The sequence below is a fragment of the Juglans regia genome, chromosome 15, assembly GCF_001411555.2.
Source record: "Juglans regia cultivar Chandler chromosome 15, Walnut 2.0, whole genome shotgun sequence".
Classification (NCBI taxonomy): domain Eukaryota; kingdom Viridiplantae; phylum Streptophyta; class Magnoliopsida; order Fagales; family Juglandaceae; genus Juglans; species Juglans regia.
The window spans coordinates 15486652-15504338 of record NC_049915.1 but is presented as its reverse complement, the minus strand read 5'-3'; the positions used below and the strand labels follow the sequence as shown (position 1 = coordinate 15504338).

The following is a 17687-nucleotide window of genomic DNA, read 5'->3' as shown; positions in this document are numbered from 1 at the left end:
TTGTAATTCGTTTACGATGTATGAAGATTTATCTCATCTGTGTGGGAATCTCTCTCTAACATATGAGGAGAAGAGTGGCATTATTATTTTTGACTTGGACATTCAAGATACTCTGAAGAAGGGAGAAAGATTGCTTGGGAAACTGTTTTTTTAATAAGATTATGAACAAGAATGTAGTTCAGACCACGATGAGTAAAAAAGTGAGAAAGATTTTGATGGCTTTGTATCTCCACTAATGTTGAATTCCACATGATCTCTTTATAGGTTCAACTACATAGCCTTCCTTGTGGGTTGTATGAATACAAAAGTTGGTGAACAGATTGGTTCGATGATTGGTCCTATCCAACATTAGATGATGATGATTTTGGCATTGGTTGGGGGCAAACATTTAAGGGTCAAAATCCTTTTGGATGTCACTCATCTGTTACTACGAGAGAGAATTGTGATCATTCAAGGGAAATCTACATGGATTTCTTTTCAGTATGAGAGGTTGCAACAATTCTGTTTTCGTTGTGGTATTATTGCACATGTTGCTATAAGATGTCGATTATCTACTAACAACACTCTCTATGGTGCTAATTCTCAGGCTCAAAATGGGACATGGTTGCGTGCATCGAGTCAAGTTTCAAATCCGGCAATCAAAAAGCAACCTACCACTCATTTTCTGGGGATTTAGACTATGAGAAATCAATGGAGAAGTTTACTGATAAAGTGACAATTATTCTTGCAATTAATAAGGATGCTTAAAAAAAGTAGTTTTTTGCAGGTTGGACAATTCTTTAGTTGGAACCTCTGCGAAAAAGAAGGACATTTAAAATATTGATGGGAACAATGTTTTAGTCACTACTCTTAAGATCTCTGATATTATTCCTAATAATGTTCCACCAATTTGTGATGCAAACATACGAGACATACAATGGGTTTTTTAGAGTCATCCAAAGTCAATGATGATTTCTCCTAGTCTGTGAATAATAGAACTTGGAAACAAAGTTTTGAATACCGTTTCGGTTAAGATATTGGAACGAAATATTTTGATACCGATATCATTTCGGGTACTGTTTTGAGATAGTTTATATATAGATAAATTAATTATATATTTATAAATTATATTTCAAAATAACATCAATGCAAGTCATAAAAAGTTAAAATACATATTTATAAAACTCAATAATACTTGTAAGTTTTCAATCCAACTATTAAAAAAAAATTATTCATCCTCATCACGAAAATGAGAGTGGAGATTTGATTTTCACTCCTCGAGAAAAGAGAATTAAAAAAAGTTAAGAAAATAGTCTTTAGATGTGAAAATTAGAGTGCAAAATTATGAAAATACATTAAAAATACAAAAATATAAATTTTAGCCGATATACTGAAAATCGGTCGGTACACCAAAAATTAGTCGGTATTGACTGAAACACACCGAAATGACCATTATTTGACCCGATACGAAACACATGCCTCACCCATATCAATTACTATCCGGTACGGTATTCAAAACATTGCTTGGAAACGTAGGGCTAGAGCCATTCCACAATATGTTTCAACTTTGCAAAACAATTTTAAGATGCCTATGAAAGTGAAGAGTAAGAATCAGGTTGGCAATATTGAATCTGACATAGTGTCTGGATCAGATGCTACTAAAAAATTATGTGCAACAATTAGGTGATAAAATAAATTCTCTTGTGATGTCGATGGAGGCTGGCTCCCAACCCTGCCAACAAAAATAAATCTCATAAGTTGGAATTGTTGAGGGTTTAGCAACCATCGATCAATTTGTAGTCTTTACTAGTTGGTAAAGAAATATAAGCCACATTTGTTGTTTTTAATGGAGACTAAGTTAATAGAGAATAAAGTTTAGTCTTTGAAGTTGAAACTAGGCTTTAATCATCTAATAATTGTTGATAATATGAGAACAAGTGGTGGATTAGCATTATTTTGGCACAATGATCTTGATGTTAACCTCCTTAATTTTTCTCTACAACACATTCATGTTACAATCAGATTGCTGCAAAGTTCATGTTGGTAGTTCTTTGCAGGGTTTTATAGGAATCCAATTACACACAAACGGAAGGAAGGTTGGGATATAATCAAATTTTTGAGTAGGGGTATTTCTTCACCTTGGGTTTTAATGAGTGATTTTAATGAAATTTTGAGTCCCTTTGAGAAGAAATGTGGTGTTAAAATATTTGTTCAACATATGGATGACTTCCAATCTATTTTGATGGATTGTGGGCTATGTGATATGGGTTATCAGGGTCTAGAATTTACTTGGTGTAATCATAGATCAGATGATACCTTCACCATAGAGAGATTAGATAGAACTCTTGCCAATCATGAGTGGCTCACTTCTTTTGCTAGAGCTACTGCTAAGGTTCTTCCACACTTAGTTTCAGATCATGATCCAATTCTAAGTTGTGTTCAATCTCCATGTTTTATTTCTCATCCTAAAAGAAATATATGAAGATATGAGGCTTGCTAGAACTTAGATGATAGTTGTAAAACAATTAATTGAATAGTTGGAATTATGAGGATCATTAATCTGATAATCTAGCAACCCTTACTTGCACTCTAAATAATTGTAGAGCAGCTTTGAAAAGATGGAGTAGAGGCAAATATGACAATGTGAGGAGATAACTTCATCTTTTGGAAGCAGAGCTAGAGACACTACAGTTTGATAACTCATATGAATCAATGGATGAGCTTAGAGATGTACAATATGCAATAAATGTATTGCATGAGAATGATGATATACGATGAAAGCAAACAGCTAAAGTGGATTGGCTAAGATATGGTAATCGCAATACAAAGTTTTACCATTGTTCTACAAATCAGAGGAAAATAATTAATCATATTCGTAGGGTTGAAACTGATACTAAGCTTACTTTGCATGAAGAGAATGACATCAAGCCTGTTTTCACAAACTATTTCTTTCAGCTTTTTATTTCTTAATCTCCTAAGGATATTGAAACTTGTTTATCAGTTATTAACCACGTAGTGACAAATAATATGAAAAACTGCTTACAAAAGACCTTCACAATAGAAGAAGTCAGAAAAACTCTTTTAGATATCTCCCTACAAATCACTAGGTCCAAATGGTTATTCTACCTCTTTTTTTAAGCTAAATTGGATGTGTTTGGTGATAAAGTATGTCATAGTCTTCTCAAGTTTCTTAATAATGGAGATTCTTTGATAGCTATAAATCATACTTATATCACCCTTATCCTAGAGGTTAAAGAATCAATTAAGGTAACAGATTATCATCCCACCAGCTTATGTAATATCATCTATAAAATAATTTCAAAAGTCTTTGTCAATCGACTGAAGACTATTCTGCCTCATATTATATCACCAAACCAAAGTGTATTCATACCCGGTCGTCTCAATACTGATAATGTGTTAGTTGCCTATGAGACTTTTCATACCATGAGTTCATGTTTGAAAGGAAGAGAAGGTTACATGGTTGTTAAGCTTGATATGAGCAAGACTTATGATATAGTTGAATGAGATTTCTTAAAGCTTGTCTTAGTGAAGATGGGATTTGGGCAAAGATGGGTTCAATTGATTATGGAGTGTGTTTCCTCAGTGTCCTACTCCATTATAATTGATGGTGAACCACAAACGAGTTTTATACCTTCAAGAGGTGTAACATCCTGCTTAATTAACTATTAAATCAACCCTGAAACATTCTAGATGAAGCTTATAGTTTTAGATTATTACTTACATTAGAGTTGATGGTGAGGTTAGCCTTAATCTTGGCACTTAGTACTTTAAGCTAATGATTAGAAAAACAAGCCCATTAGTGAATTCAGTGAGACTTTTAGGACCTTATAAGAGCATCCATGGGCTTAGCCCAATATCCTTTAGGCCATAAACCCACACACTTGGCCATTTTAAACCCATAAGGCCCAAAGTCATGTTTGGATTTATTTTATTATTCAACTTGAAAGCCCAATACACAATATCATTAGTTTCCTTAAGCCCAAACCATACCTTAAGTATCCAAATGAAGTTTTGAAAATTAGCTAAGACCATTAACCATCATACTTAAGGTTAGTGAACTTTAAGCCATGCTTTAAAGCTTAATTGTGCTTAATTTTTTCTCAAGCCTTTTAATTCAAATTTTATTGAATTAATATTCCATTAAATCATGATTAGGCCCTGTTAATAGCCTAATTAAACCACTCCATATGTCATTAAGAAAAATAATGTATCAAGCCCAAACCTTGTATCAATTGGTTTTGTATATTATCCTTTGTAATGCTTGGACTGTTTTACCCTTGGGCCCAACATTTTTGTGGATTGTCCTCAAAGGTAATATGGTCCTTAAACACCTCATGAGATCCTTTCAAATACAGTTTGAGTTTTGGACAAAAATAGTTACACAAACTAACTCAATGAACCAAACCAGGTGCATCTTGGTCTAGTTTGTGTAGAAACCGATTGAGTTGGAATTTAACAAACCATCTGCCATGGTTTGAACCATCACAATGCCACTTCCTTCACCACCTATTCCCCAAGGGGCCCCATCACCATCATGAGAATTTTAACTCAGATTTTTCCCACCCAAAACTATCCAAAACCGAAACTCAACAAAAAAAATATGCCAAGTAGAAGCCATGTGAACCCGCCAGTTAGCAAGGGAGGATTTCATGACTTTTTGTCAACTAAACCATGCCCCACGACCTGGCCACCACTGTAGGACCTTTGTAGCCACAGTAGAGAAGAAATTATAGTGGTTTCAGGAAACTATTCCCCCTGCTGAAGAGGACACAAACTACTGAAGACAATCTAAAACCATTCATGGGGTTGAAGGGTTCAAAGTGAGTTTCTTTGGACAGTTTTGCTCATTATCTTCACATATCCTTTTGAATCATCATCATGGTTGATTTGTACAGAACACGGTCACTTCTTGAAGACTTTTTCTAGTGGTAGAAGGTGGAGAGTTGGTTGCCAAGTGATCATGAAGGCGCAGCTCGAAATAAGGAAATCATTGTGGTTTAGGATATTGTTTTGACCTGCACAAGATGACACAAGTGATGGAGTCCAAATCTAGAAAATTCAGAATCATACACCATCTTCCACCAATCCCCTTAGACCAAAGCCAATGTCCCCTCCCTTTGGTTGCCTATAAAATGCCATTGAGTGTTCTTGTGTAAGGCTGTCTTGAGTACTTGGAAGGCCATGTAATTTGTAAGTTTTCTTGGTTTTGATCTTAGTTAGCATGTCAAGCTTTGTTTTCCTGTGTTGGTACAAAATTTGGTTAAGTTTTGGGAAGGTTATCATGCTTAGTTCAAAACTGGGTCAATTAAGAGATGGTTTGAATAATTAAATGATTTAAAGTAGAAATTTACCTATGGCATGTCTTAAGCATGATTTATCATTGTCTTAACACGATTATGGAAGACTTAAATTGTAGTTAGAAGGTTTTGAATCTATCTTGTTTTGATCATCAAGTATGAATCGGTTTTGAATAAAGTAGAGATTAAGGATATCTTAGCCATGATTAAGTATTGGGATGAACTCTATTATCCAAGAATTAGTTTTCATGATGTCATTAAAGATGTTAATAATCATTTGTGATTAAAGAAAATCTCGTATGTATGCATTTATGGGGACCAATGGTTGAAAATATATTTTGGCATCAAATAGAGTGCATGCCGCGGGTTGTGACTATTTAGGCAAGTTCCACTTTGATTTTTAAAAATCCAAGGGTATAGATGATTTTAGAATACCAAAAATATGAAGTTCATGAATTTTGATTAAATTTGGAATTCGTTTGCAATTAGTGAAAATTTAGAGCCTTAATGATAATTTTTTAAAATTTAGGGATATTTTTGTAAATATCCATTTTTAAAGCCTTTGATTTTGAACCACTACCATAAAAGTATTAATCATAACTTAGTATGCACTTGATTTCAGCAGCTACAACATTTTTTTTAATTATTTCGAAAGTTTATAAGTTGGCATCTAATTTACACATTGACAGATTATTTATGATTTATTGATAAATGCCTCATTCATGTTTCAATTATCACATTGAGCATAAAATATCATGTTATATGATACATTGAGTGTATATTTACATGACATGTGATATTTCTACTATTTTAGCATATTGTATCTACAAATGTCATTTCACATAAAAATCTTGCTATACATGCATATGTCATTGAACACATTTTTTTAACTTAGCATGAAAAATTTTTTTTGTCATGATCCCAAAGGTTAAGATAGAGAATTATCCTAATAGAACTTCTTTATCTACTCTGGAGTGTTTAAGAATGGAGTGATAACTCCTGAGTTTACAAATAACAGTCAACGGGTTTCGGATGGGTACTATTTAAAAAATGCCGGAGTGAAATCAATATATTATGACACCTAATACTGGTGGGTGTACAAGTTATGATGTTATATTATATTACTAATGCATTGAGAATGAGTCTACAGAAAATGTAGTTTCAATGTGACTTGTACTACTATCACTGGCAAGTACTCATAGTGCACATGGGGAACTGCGACGATACCACACGTTATAATTAATTTATGAATTGTTAAAAATGATGAAATGTTATGATGAAAATATTATCTTTTGACGATTAAAGTAAAAATGTTCTTTGAACGAAAATGTCTCCCTTTTTTTGAAAATGTTGAGGGATCTGGAAGACAAACATACATTTTTCTGTATTTTATATTTATCATTCTTCATGTATAATTTATCTTTGTGTAAGTTGGTTGTTAACTTACTGAGATTTCATGTAAATCTCACCCCTTGTGGACCAACTATTGGAATGATAGAAGTTGTGTCAGTATACGAAGATGACGAATTAGATGAAGCACTGGATTAGACTGATTGAGGAGGAGCCTAACCTCGAGATAACCTCGAGAGGAGACTAGATTTGATCATCATGTTTATAGCCCTAGTCCTTCATGCTCTAGAACACATGAAGCTATTAATTTAACTTTAAAGATTTTAATATTTAGTTGTATTAAATTATGCTACAATTTGGCTTTGAACTTAGAATGATCAGTAATGCATTGGGATGTTTTAGTTATTCTGACATAAGTTCTGTTTTCACTCTTCTATTCACTGCGGTTATTGCATACTACTAGTTACATACTAGGATGTATTGCATATTGACTATCACGAATGGGGGTATGTAACCTTGTGTTACATGTCCCAACACTCTAAGTCTTTGTTTCATCCCCAGCGGAAGTTGGGGGCATTACAAGAGGTATTCGACAGGGAGATCTTATTTCTCTTTATTTATTTATCATTTGTGCTGAAGTATTAAATCAACTCCTATTACGTGCAAAACTGACCGGAACTCTTCATAGTGTGCCAATTTCAAGAGGTAGGATTCGAATCCCCCACTTGTTATTTGTTGATGATAGTTTACTTTTTATTAAAGCAAACTCAATGGAATAGAGTAGGGTGCAAGACATTTTACAATGCTATGAGAGGTCTTCTGGCCAACAACTGAATAGGGCCAAGACTTCTCTTTATTTTAGTAGGAATACTGATAGAGCAACTACATCTGCTATTCATAATTTCTTTGCCTTCGATCTATTAGTAACTTTGAAAAATATCTTGATTTACCATCTATGGTGGGTAGAAATAAAACAACTACGTCTAATTACATTACAAATAGAATTTGGGAGATGATCAATGGTTGGAAATCTAAATTGCTTTTGTAAGCCTGGGAAAGAAATTCTCCTTAAAATTGTCATCCAAGCCATTCCAAAATATTGCATGCGTTTATTTCGATTACCTAAGACTTTTTCTCTCAAATTACTAAGATGATGCAAAGGTTTTTCGGGAGCCATATGGAAAATGACCATAAAATTCATTGGTTGAGTTTGAGTAATATGGGTAAGGCAGAAAGGAAATGAGAGCTAGGTATAAGAGATCTATAATGTTTTAACGCTACTATGTTGGCAAAACAACTCTGGAGACTACTACTTATGTCATCATCATTGTTTGCTCAGATCCTCAAAGCAAAATATTTTTCTAACTCTACTCTTTTTGAGGCACCAATACCTACAAATGCATTCTATGCTTGGAAAAACATTCTTTCACCTCGAGATTTGGAAGGCTTATAGTGTCAAGTGGGAAATGGTAAAAGTATTCGTATTTGGAAAGATAAATGGATAACACGTCCTGTGACTTACTCTATTCAATCTCCAATATCAATTCGGGATGAGAATGCCAAGGTTGAAAATAAGGGTGAGTTTGGATCTCAAACTCATCTCAATTCATTATTACAATTTTTTCAAATCCCAATACAAAATATAATAAACAATTCAACTTTTTCAAATTTCAAAATAATAATAATATTAAAAAAATAATATTCTAACAATATTTTATCAACTCAACTCAACTCACTTCAACATCCAAACATACCCTTAATACTTCCAAGTTCAACTGAGTGGGATATGGACCAGACTTTGTCTAGTGTAAATGAAGTGGCTTTGATTTCTAACATGTCTTAGTTTTCTTGCTAGTGAAGATGGCTTGGTACGTAGATGTACAAATAATGGTAGGTTCTCTGTGAGAAGTGCCTACAATCTTTAGCTATTTTTTATGCAACAGAAACTCATGTGGTTCTTCTAAAGGTAGTACTGCTGAACAATGTTGGCTGAGCATTTGGCAATCCAATGTACCTCCAATTGTGAAGAATTTTATGTGGAAACCTTGCTACATTATCCTACCAACCAGACAAAATTTAAAGATGAAAAATGTTGTGAGAGGTGCACTTTGTCCAATTTGTTTCTTAGCAGATGAATCTATTGAACACATTTTGTGGGAGTGCCTTTTTGCTATTGATGTCTAGTGTCTTTGTAACAAGAAACTTCAGAAAAGTAGACTTACGGGTCTCAAATTCATGGACATAGTTATGTTCCTAGAGGGATGTCTCAAGAGTGCATGTTTTGAGTTAACGAAGATTACCGTTAGATCTTTATGGATAAGGAGGAACAAGCTAATTTATGACAACATTTTCCAGCATCCATCTCAACTATTGTGTATGGCTTATAACTCTCGAGAGGAATTTCAAACTCTCAACCAATCTTTAGTTTCCAATTTTCTGCAACAACAAGCACCTGCATAGTCTTGAGTCTTGACAGCCACCAAAGTCACGATATATTAAGGCTAATTGGGACATTGCTTTGGATCATCTTCACCAAAAAATGGAAATTTGTATTATTTTAAGAAGAAATGAGAAGGAGATGTTCTAGCCTCAAAGCAAATTCCCAAACATGGATGTCCTCAACCACAGATTGTTAAAACCTTTGGAGCTTTCATGGCAGTTTCATTTTGTTTGGAGTTGGGTTTTCAGAGACTTGTACTTGAAGGTGATGCAAAAAAGGAATGTGGAGAGCTGTTTCGAGATCAGATGGCTTATTTTGTACTTGTGGGTATATTCTTCAGGATATTCAGATTTTGCTCTCTAACTTACATCAATGTAAATTTCACTTTCTTCAAGATCTTGTACATTCTTATGCTCATTAATGAAATTTAGTCTGATTCCTGTAAAAAAATAAAAAAATAAAAAATAAGTAAATAGATGCTACATGCCTCGAATTTGAATAATATAATTCTTTTGATAGGATAAAAAATGATACATCATTTTATTAATTATTATTGTTTCTTGAAAATGATCTTAAATAATTAAGAAAAAATATTGTTATTTATTTAATCATTTAATATCATGTCAAAAAGGTTTATAAAAGAATTGATAAAATCATAAATATACTCAATATATAAGATATAGTTTTAGGTGTATAAGTTTTGCACTCTCTTTAAAAAATAAAAATAAATAGAATTTATTATTAAAAATAATTTTTTTATGTGAATTACAGATTTATATATTTTTTTAAAAGAAATATACGTGATTTGTATATTCTAAAATTATATAAATCTTATAATTTTTTTTTTAACATTCTTCTCATCAACTATTATTTATTATTTTACATCTTATAAAAAATATCTTATATTTTATGGAAAACTAAAAAACATCACGAATTTTTTTTCTGAATAAAAATGTTACCTCTCTCCGTATTTAGCATTTTTCTACGAATAATTAACGTTGGTTGTCCAACCAAACCGCAACGCCAACATGGCAACACCTCTGCTTCCTTTCCGTTCCACGTTTTATTTATTCCCATCGTCACAAGCCTCTGCATCGCCAAAGCAGGAAAAAGGGGAAGAACCAGGAAAAAGAAAAAGAAAAAGAAAAGACCCACGCAGAATTCTCGTCTCCTCTCTTCCTCAAGAGTATTTTTGGGGGAGACTCGGTTGCTGGACGTGGCCAACGAAACAACCCCGTCCACGGAGTTCAAAAAGGCCTGGAGAGTTTGGGCTTCCGATCGCGCTTGCCGGAATCTATTTGTTTTTTCTTCGGCGTGCTTGTTCATCGTCTAGGGTTACGCTGTTTTTCAATTACTGGCCTCGAGTTGGCGTTGTACTCTGTTCGATGGTCATTTAATTATGAAACAAGTCAATTTTGGAGCTAGCTAGATTTACATATACTTTTTTTTTTTATTATTATTGTTATGGTTCTAAATTCCAATTTTTTTGTGATTTGGACTTTGTTTCCACCCAGTACTGTAAAATCAACGATTATATCATTTTTGTATTGTTTTCCAGATTTTATGTTTTTATTTGATTTTCAATGGGAAAAAAAGAGAGAGTGAACAAAAAAGTCTGAGATATTATCTATAATTTGCTGATAGCATCCACATATTGTGAAAAAAATGGAATCAAGATGATAAAACCAGTGGGAGTTTATATATATAAATGGAGCGCTCTGGATTGATGAATCGGAATAATGGGCAACGGTTAGGCATAACAGAACCAATTTCGTTAGGTGGACCGACTGAGTCGGATGTGATCAAGACCCGTGAAGTCGAAAAGGTTATCTTTTTGTGTTTTATCAAATTATAAATTCACATTTACCCATTGCCTGGTTTCAAAATATATATCATAAATCTCTGAACTTGGTTTCTGGGTGTTCAGTATCTGCGAGACGCTGGATTGTATGAGAGTCCGGAAGAAGCTGTCAGTAGGGAGGAAGTGCTTGGAAGACTTGACCAGGTTTAATTTCTAAATTAGTTGTTGTATCGTTACATTGGTTGTTTGATTAATTCTGAATGCGATGCTGACTGATGTTTAATATTTTTGTAGTATTGTTTTGATAAGTAGCTGATGTTTAATATTTATATAGCTTGTACTTATCAAAAGAATATTTATATAGATTGTAAAGATTTGGGTCAAAGCAATCAGTCGTTCTAAGGGGTTGAATGAGCAACTCGTGCAAGAAGCAAACGCCAAGATTTTCACCTTTGGTTCCTATCGGCTAGGGGTGTGAAATCCTTCTTTCTATTTTAAAAGTTTTTTGTTTTTTGTATTATGATTTGTTGTTTCGGGAGTTTTCATTCATTATCTACACTTCTATTTCTACTTCTGCTTTGTATTTTGGTTTTTTAGGTGCATGGCCCTGGTGCAGATATAGACACGCTTTGTGTGGGACCAAGACATGCTACAAGAGACGTGAGATCCACTCTCGCCTATTTCTGGTGCAACTACATTTACTATTCTTCTATGTGGTATTGTCTTCTGAATTTAGTATTTGATTAAATTGGCTGTAGGAAGATTTCTTTGGTGAGCTATTTAGAATGCTCTCTGAGATGCCTGAAGTAATGGAGTTGCACCCCGTGCCTGATGCTCATGTTCCAGTAATGAAATTTAAGTTCAATGGCGTGTCCATTGACCTTCTGTATGCAAAATTGTCACTCTGGGTTATTCCTGAAGTAAGAACTGGATTCATCCTGGAAACCCTCTTGTCTGCACCTGCTCCCTTTTATTTAAGCTTTGGCTAACTATATTATATCATTTGGAAGGTTGTGAGTGAAATGAAACTTTGAATTTATTCATCATGTAAAAACCATACAGAATATGTGTGATTTTTCAAGGTGCCAATGTGGCTTGGATTGTGTAGGAGAAAGATCCTAATTTGGACAATTTATCTCATCAAGCCCTTGTTGTCATTGGTTAGCCCTTTTACAAGGTAATATAACTGGGTGCAATCCTCTTGATGAATCTAACCAGTCTTACCTGTCTGGCTTTCCTGTTTCCCAAGCAACCACTCAATCCCTTAAGAAGTTAGTCCACAATCAAAAGTATATTTTTGCAACATATATGTGATGTTAATCCTAGGGATTGTTTATCATACAGCATAAGGGATACAATAAAATTCTCATGCAGGTTTATCACATTGCAGGATTGATCAAATGACCTTTGGGTAGATCCAAAGGAAACTAGCACCTTGATTTCATGTTTACATGGTGCTTTAAAGTATATATCTTGTATGTTCACCTTTGTTTGTATGCATTTCTGTTTTAAACATGCTATTCTGGTGCAGGACCTAGATATCTCGCAGGACTCAATACTACAGAATGCAGATGAACAGACAGTTCGGAGTCTCAATGGTTGTAGGGTCACTGACCAAATTTTGCGTTTGGTTCCAAATATTCAGGTGTGGCCATTACTTTCTTTTATTATATGTGCATTGAAGTTTTCCATAGAATTTATCATCTCCAATTGCTTGTTTGTTTTCTGAAGTGCAGAATTTCCGCACAACTCTGAGGTGCATGAGGTTATGGGCAAAGCGTCGTGGTGTTTACTCAAATGTAGGGTGTGATCGTTTTAGCTCTTATTTATTACTATTCTTTCTAATTTATCAGAGCCCTCTCCTTCCTATCATGTGCAGGTTGCAGGGTTTCTTGGTGGTATAAACTGGGCATTGCTGGTTGCTCGCATATGCCAGCTATATCCCAATGCGCTGCCCAATATGTTAGTGTCTCGATTCTTCAGGGTCTATACCCAGTGGCGTTGGCCAAACCCAGTAATGCTCTGTGCAATTGAAGAAGGATCTCTTGGACTTCAAGTTTGGGATCCTAGAAGGAATCCCAAAGACAGGTTCCATTTGATGCCTATAATAACTCCTGCTTACCCGTCCATGAACTCTAGCTACAATGTATCGTCAAGTACTTTGCGTATTATGTCAGAGGAGTTCAAGAGGGGTAGTGAGATATGTGAGGTATGATTCCATGATTTTATTTATGATATGTTTTCACCTGAAATTTATGCACATATAGGTTTGGACAACTGTTTCACATTGATTTGTATATTGATCTGATGCACACACAGAAGCACACATTTGCAAATTATGATTAAGTTGACCTCTTAGTTTAATCAACTTAAATTTTTAGAAAGTTTTTTTTATCACCTTTATTATTGCTACTACTTTTGGAAATTGATGTCTGCTAGTGCTTGCAGGCTATGGAGGCAAGCAAGACAGATTGGGATACACTTTTTGAGCCTTATTCATTCTTTGAAGCATATAAGAATTATCTACAAACAGACATCACTGCAGCAAATGCTGATGATCTAAGAAAATGGAAAGGCTGGGTTGAGTCTCGACTTCGCCAGCTAACATTGAAGGTGTAATCTATATTTTCATTGTTGGCTATTTCCAGCTGTTTTGTATTTGTTCTTTTTCCTTTTTCTTTCACGATGTATAGATTCCTAACACCGCATGTCTTGTGTACTATACTCCAGATCGAGAGACATACCTGTTACATGCTTCAGTGCCATCCACACCCAGGGGATTTTTCAGACAGGTCTAGAGCTTTCCATTGTTGTTACTTCATGGGTTTGCAGCGAAAACAAGGAGTTCCAGTGAAGGAAGGTGAAAAGTTTGATATGAGGTTAACTGTCAAGGAATTTAAACACAATGTGCTTATGTACTCGTTGTGGAAGCCAGGGATGGAGATCAGTGTATCTCATGTAAAACGCAGGGATATACCCAACTTCGTATTTCCTGGTGGGATTCGACCTTCCCGCCCATCTAAAGTAACTTGGGAGAGTAGGAGGAGTTCAGAACTGAAATTTTCTGGTCATGCTCAAGATAATTCTGGTGTAGGTAAAGCAGTTTCAAAAGGAACAGATAATGAAAGAAAGAGAAAGCGTGTGGATGATAGTTTAGAGACTAACCTGAGAAACACAAAGTGCTTAGCTGCCGTGCCTCCATCTACCGAGGAGTGTTGCCCTTCTGTCAGTGCTATCAGCTTGACTTCTATTAAAAACGACAAAATGGATACCCACAGGGTAGAGGAATCTGGAAAAGAGAAGTCTGAGAATGATACACCAGACAGCTTGGGAAATATAACAAATGTAGTGGAGGTTTCTTCTCAGAATGGTCAACCTAATGTATCAGTGAGATGCAATTCACCTAACAAAAACCCTCCTGCTGATGATGCAACAAGCTCTAGAGAAACAGAGAAGTTGGCAATTGAGAAGATTTTGTCTGGTCCGTATGGAGCCCACCAAGCTGTCCCAGAAGAACTTGATGAGCTCGAATATGATTTTGAATATAGAAATCAAGGTAAAGATATTAGAGAAAAGTTGAAAGGTGGCCATTTGGAGTCTTCAACAGAAAATACAGCAGTTGCAGTGCCATTAACCTCTAGCACTGGATCTGCTTCTTCCAACGGTTTATATTCCAATGGGAACTCAGAGGAGCTTGAGGTCTTATTTGCTAACCTTTTAATTATTTTTTTTCGCCGATATGCCTATTGGTTCTTCTTGTTGATCCTTAATTTTATTTTGTTGCATGGGTGCTATTTGTGGTTATTGTAAATGGGTGAAGTATATGTCTTTTGATTGGTTAATCTCAAGGATTAAAAGAAAGTAAAAAGTATAACCTTTTTATTTGGCTTATGGTAACTTGGATTCTGATGATTTGCTTTCATTCAGTGTTTGAGAGTTCTTCATGATATATGAATTCATTAACCATGCAAAAATTGTATGTAGAGGGTGTGTCCTCCACACCAGCTTGCAAATATAATTATTCTTATGGAAATGACCAGGTTTTTTTATGCCCTGGATATCGCTTGAAACAACAAGCTTTTTAAAATTTCATTTTGGTTTTCTGAGAGCACCTTGCTGGTTTCAAATAGCAACACATAAATATTATTTCATTAATAAGTATTAGCCAAACTAAAGCTGCACTAGGTTTTCTCTGGCTTCTTTTGAGGTGGAGTCCCCACCGTTTTATATATTATATAGTCTGTATTAAATATTGCTTTAGCCTTATTTTACTAATATAGCCGTTGCAAATAAAGTCTTTTCCTTTATGTTATATATGCAGTGGTCAGTTCTGACAGTATTTACCATTTCTCTTGGCTTGTTTTTTCCCCCCTATTTTTTTTTCCTCTGCAAAGCCCACTGAACTTGTGGCGCCATTGTCAAATGTGACTCCAGCACCTGTGGTACAAGGGAAGCCACTAATCAGGTATACTTTCAAAGTGATAACGAGTAGCAATGAATATATGTGATACAATTATTAAAAAATTTAATTGTTTAACTTGGAAGTGATAGCTCTAGGTTTTTTTTTTTTTTTGTCTTTTGTTAGATCCCAGTATTCAAACCCCAGTGCATGAAGGCTTTGGAGTATGTGATACAAGTCTTCTATATTGTGACTTCTTTTTCTGTCTTTCCCTCTCTTGTTTGCAGGTTGAGCTTCACTTCCTTGGCAAAATCTACAGACAAAAGCTTATAAAAGGGATATTGAGTGTTGCCCGGAGCTAAGGGGGTGTGACATTGTTGTCAGAATGTTTGATGTATAAAAAGAGAATATGTAATGGTAATTACTTAGTCAAATGTTGAGTTAATGAAGTCACCTTTTACTATTATACATCAGAGTCTCAACAGTTCCAGGGAGTAAAAACACTTTGAATTTTTGAAAGCCTACTTGGCTGAGAAATGTATGATTTATTGCCCATTATCATCCTCAAGAATGTTTTGGCTTTTACTCACAGTTCACAAAAAAATGTTTTATCTTTTGTCCATGTTAGACTTGCCTTGTTTAGCAAAGTCCTCAAAATTCATCTTATCTCATTTCATCTCAATATTTATACATCACAAATACAAAACACTTTTTAATTTTAAATTTTTAAATTTTTCATCTAATCAATAATTAATTATTATAATTATTCCAAATTTTTAAATAAAATACGAAAAAACAATTTAACTTTTTCAAATCTCATTTTTATTTTTTAACTTTATAATATTTTTATTCAATTTTTTCTCTTTTATTTTTCAAAACTCTATAAAACATAGTAGTTCAAATTATTTTACTATTATTCATAAACATCTCATCTCACTCTTTAAACGTGGCCTTGGATAAACTTCTTGCTTCTTGTTTTCTACCGAGTCTGTACAGATTGGAGACGTTCTCAATTCTCATTCTGTGAAGTGCTTCGCTCATGTATTTGATCTTGTAGCTTCTGATAATGAGAGGAGCTTTTCTGGAACAATTGCTTAAATATCTAGGTGTTAGTTGTAATTATGTGTGAGACTGTTGACACTTGAATTTGGTTGTGTTTTGGTGGTCGACCATACAGAACACAATATTTCTCATAAGTTAAATTGGTTTTGGTTTTGACAAAAAAAAAATAAACATGGGTGAGGGAATTTTATAATTTATATGGGTATATGTACGGCCCATAAACACGATTATGGGCTTGATTGAAGGTACTTCAATGTGTGTGTTTTCGGCCGCCAGCATCTAAGATCTCTTGATGCTAATTATCCTTCTATGTTAGTGAAATAAACAGAAGAGGGAGGAAGTGGTTTCCATTAATGGTCAGCCCAAAATACTGAAGCACAATGCTACACAAATGGTCACGGTCTCCAATCGTCATTTTTTTTTAAATTTTTTAAAGAAGAGGACGGTACTCTAATTTTATTGATAGATTTTATTTTTTACAGAAGAAAACTATGGTTACAACCACACACCTGAGGATTACAAATAAGCATAAAGACTAAAACCCAGATATCAAAAACCAAAACACCCAACCACAAACTAAGAAAGTCAAAATTTTCAAATCACGGATATATATAATTTTTTACTATTATTTTTGTTTTGAGATTTGTATCATTGTTCAGGAAAAGAAAAAAAAAAACCCTTTGAACATAATGAATGAAAAGAAGAAAAAATGGGTAACTCAAATGGATACTAGAATGATTGGTAAAACGGTTTGTGAATAATAATAAAATAGTTTGTGAACAGTGATGAAATGATTTGAGTTATGATGTTTTATGAGGTTTTAAAAAAGAAAAAAAAAAAAGTTGAATAAAAATATTATATAGTTTAAATATTATTTATATATAATTTTTTAACATAATTTTTATTTTAAAATTTGTATCTCGTTCAGGAGAAGAAAAAAAAGAAAATCCGTTGAACACTAATGAATGAAAATATGCAAAAAGGGCAACTGATCAAATGGATATTAGTTAGAAAGATTGGCAAAATGACTGAGTAAAACAGTAAAAGTACTGGAAGAGCCCACACACCACATGCAACTGCACTTTGATGAAATTACCTTCGTTTGGAATGTTTTGTTTTTTCCCATTGTACTATCAACAACATCAGTTCCATGAAGAAAATCCAGTGTGCACGACTTACTTGTTGGTCAAACATCATGAATGACCCCGACAGTAGACCCCATGGACAGGGAATTACTTCCGTGCAGATCAAGCAAGGCCCGTTGACTAGATTTTGTTTATTGCAATATCTAAGCTGTAAACAGCAGGATCATATATAGCATTAGAAAGATATTATTAT

General features: G+C 34.2%; 1 protein-coding gene across 1 annotated transcript; it reads left to right on the top strand.

The window, feature by feature from the left end:
* The first annotated feature begins 10105 nt into the window (after positions 1-10105).
* On the top strand, positions 10106-15872 carry LOC109016776 (nuclear poly(A) polymerase 1-like). Its single transcript, XM_018999154.2, has 12 exons — positions 10106-10912; positions 11015-11092; positions 11253-11360; positions 11486-11548; positions 11647-11808; positions 12420-12533; positions 12625-12687; positions 12768-13097; positions 13337-13501; positions 13619-14587; positions 15283-15353; positions 15575-15872. The coding sequence occupies exons 1-12, from the start codon at positions 10796-10798 to the stop codon at positions 15618-15620; spliced, it is 2286 nt and encodes a 761-aa protein (XP_018854699.1). The 5' UTR covers positions 10106-10795; the 3' UTR covers positions 15621-15872.
* The last annotated feature ends 1815 nt before the right edge of the window (positions 15873-17687 follow it).

Bases quoted from the DNA above. Each gene is read 5' to 3' on its own strand.
- LOC109016776 (XM_018999154.2), top strand. From the start codon at position 10,796: ATGGAGCGCTCTGGATTGATGAATCGGAATAATGGGCAACGGTTAGGC. The intron at 11,093-11,252 runs GTTTAATTTCTA...ATATTTATATAG, and splicing joins TGCTTGGAAGACTTGACCAG to ATTGTAAAGATTTGGGTCAA. The intron at 11,361-11,485 runs GTGTGAAATCCT...TTGGTTTTTTAG, and splicing joins TTGGTTCCTATCGGCTAGGG to GTGCATGGCCCTGGTGCAGA.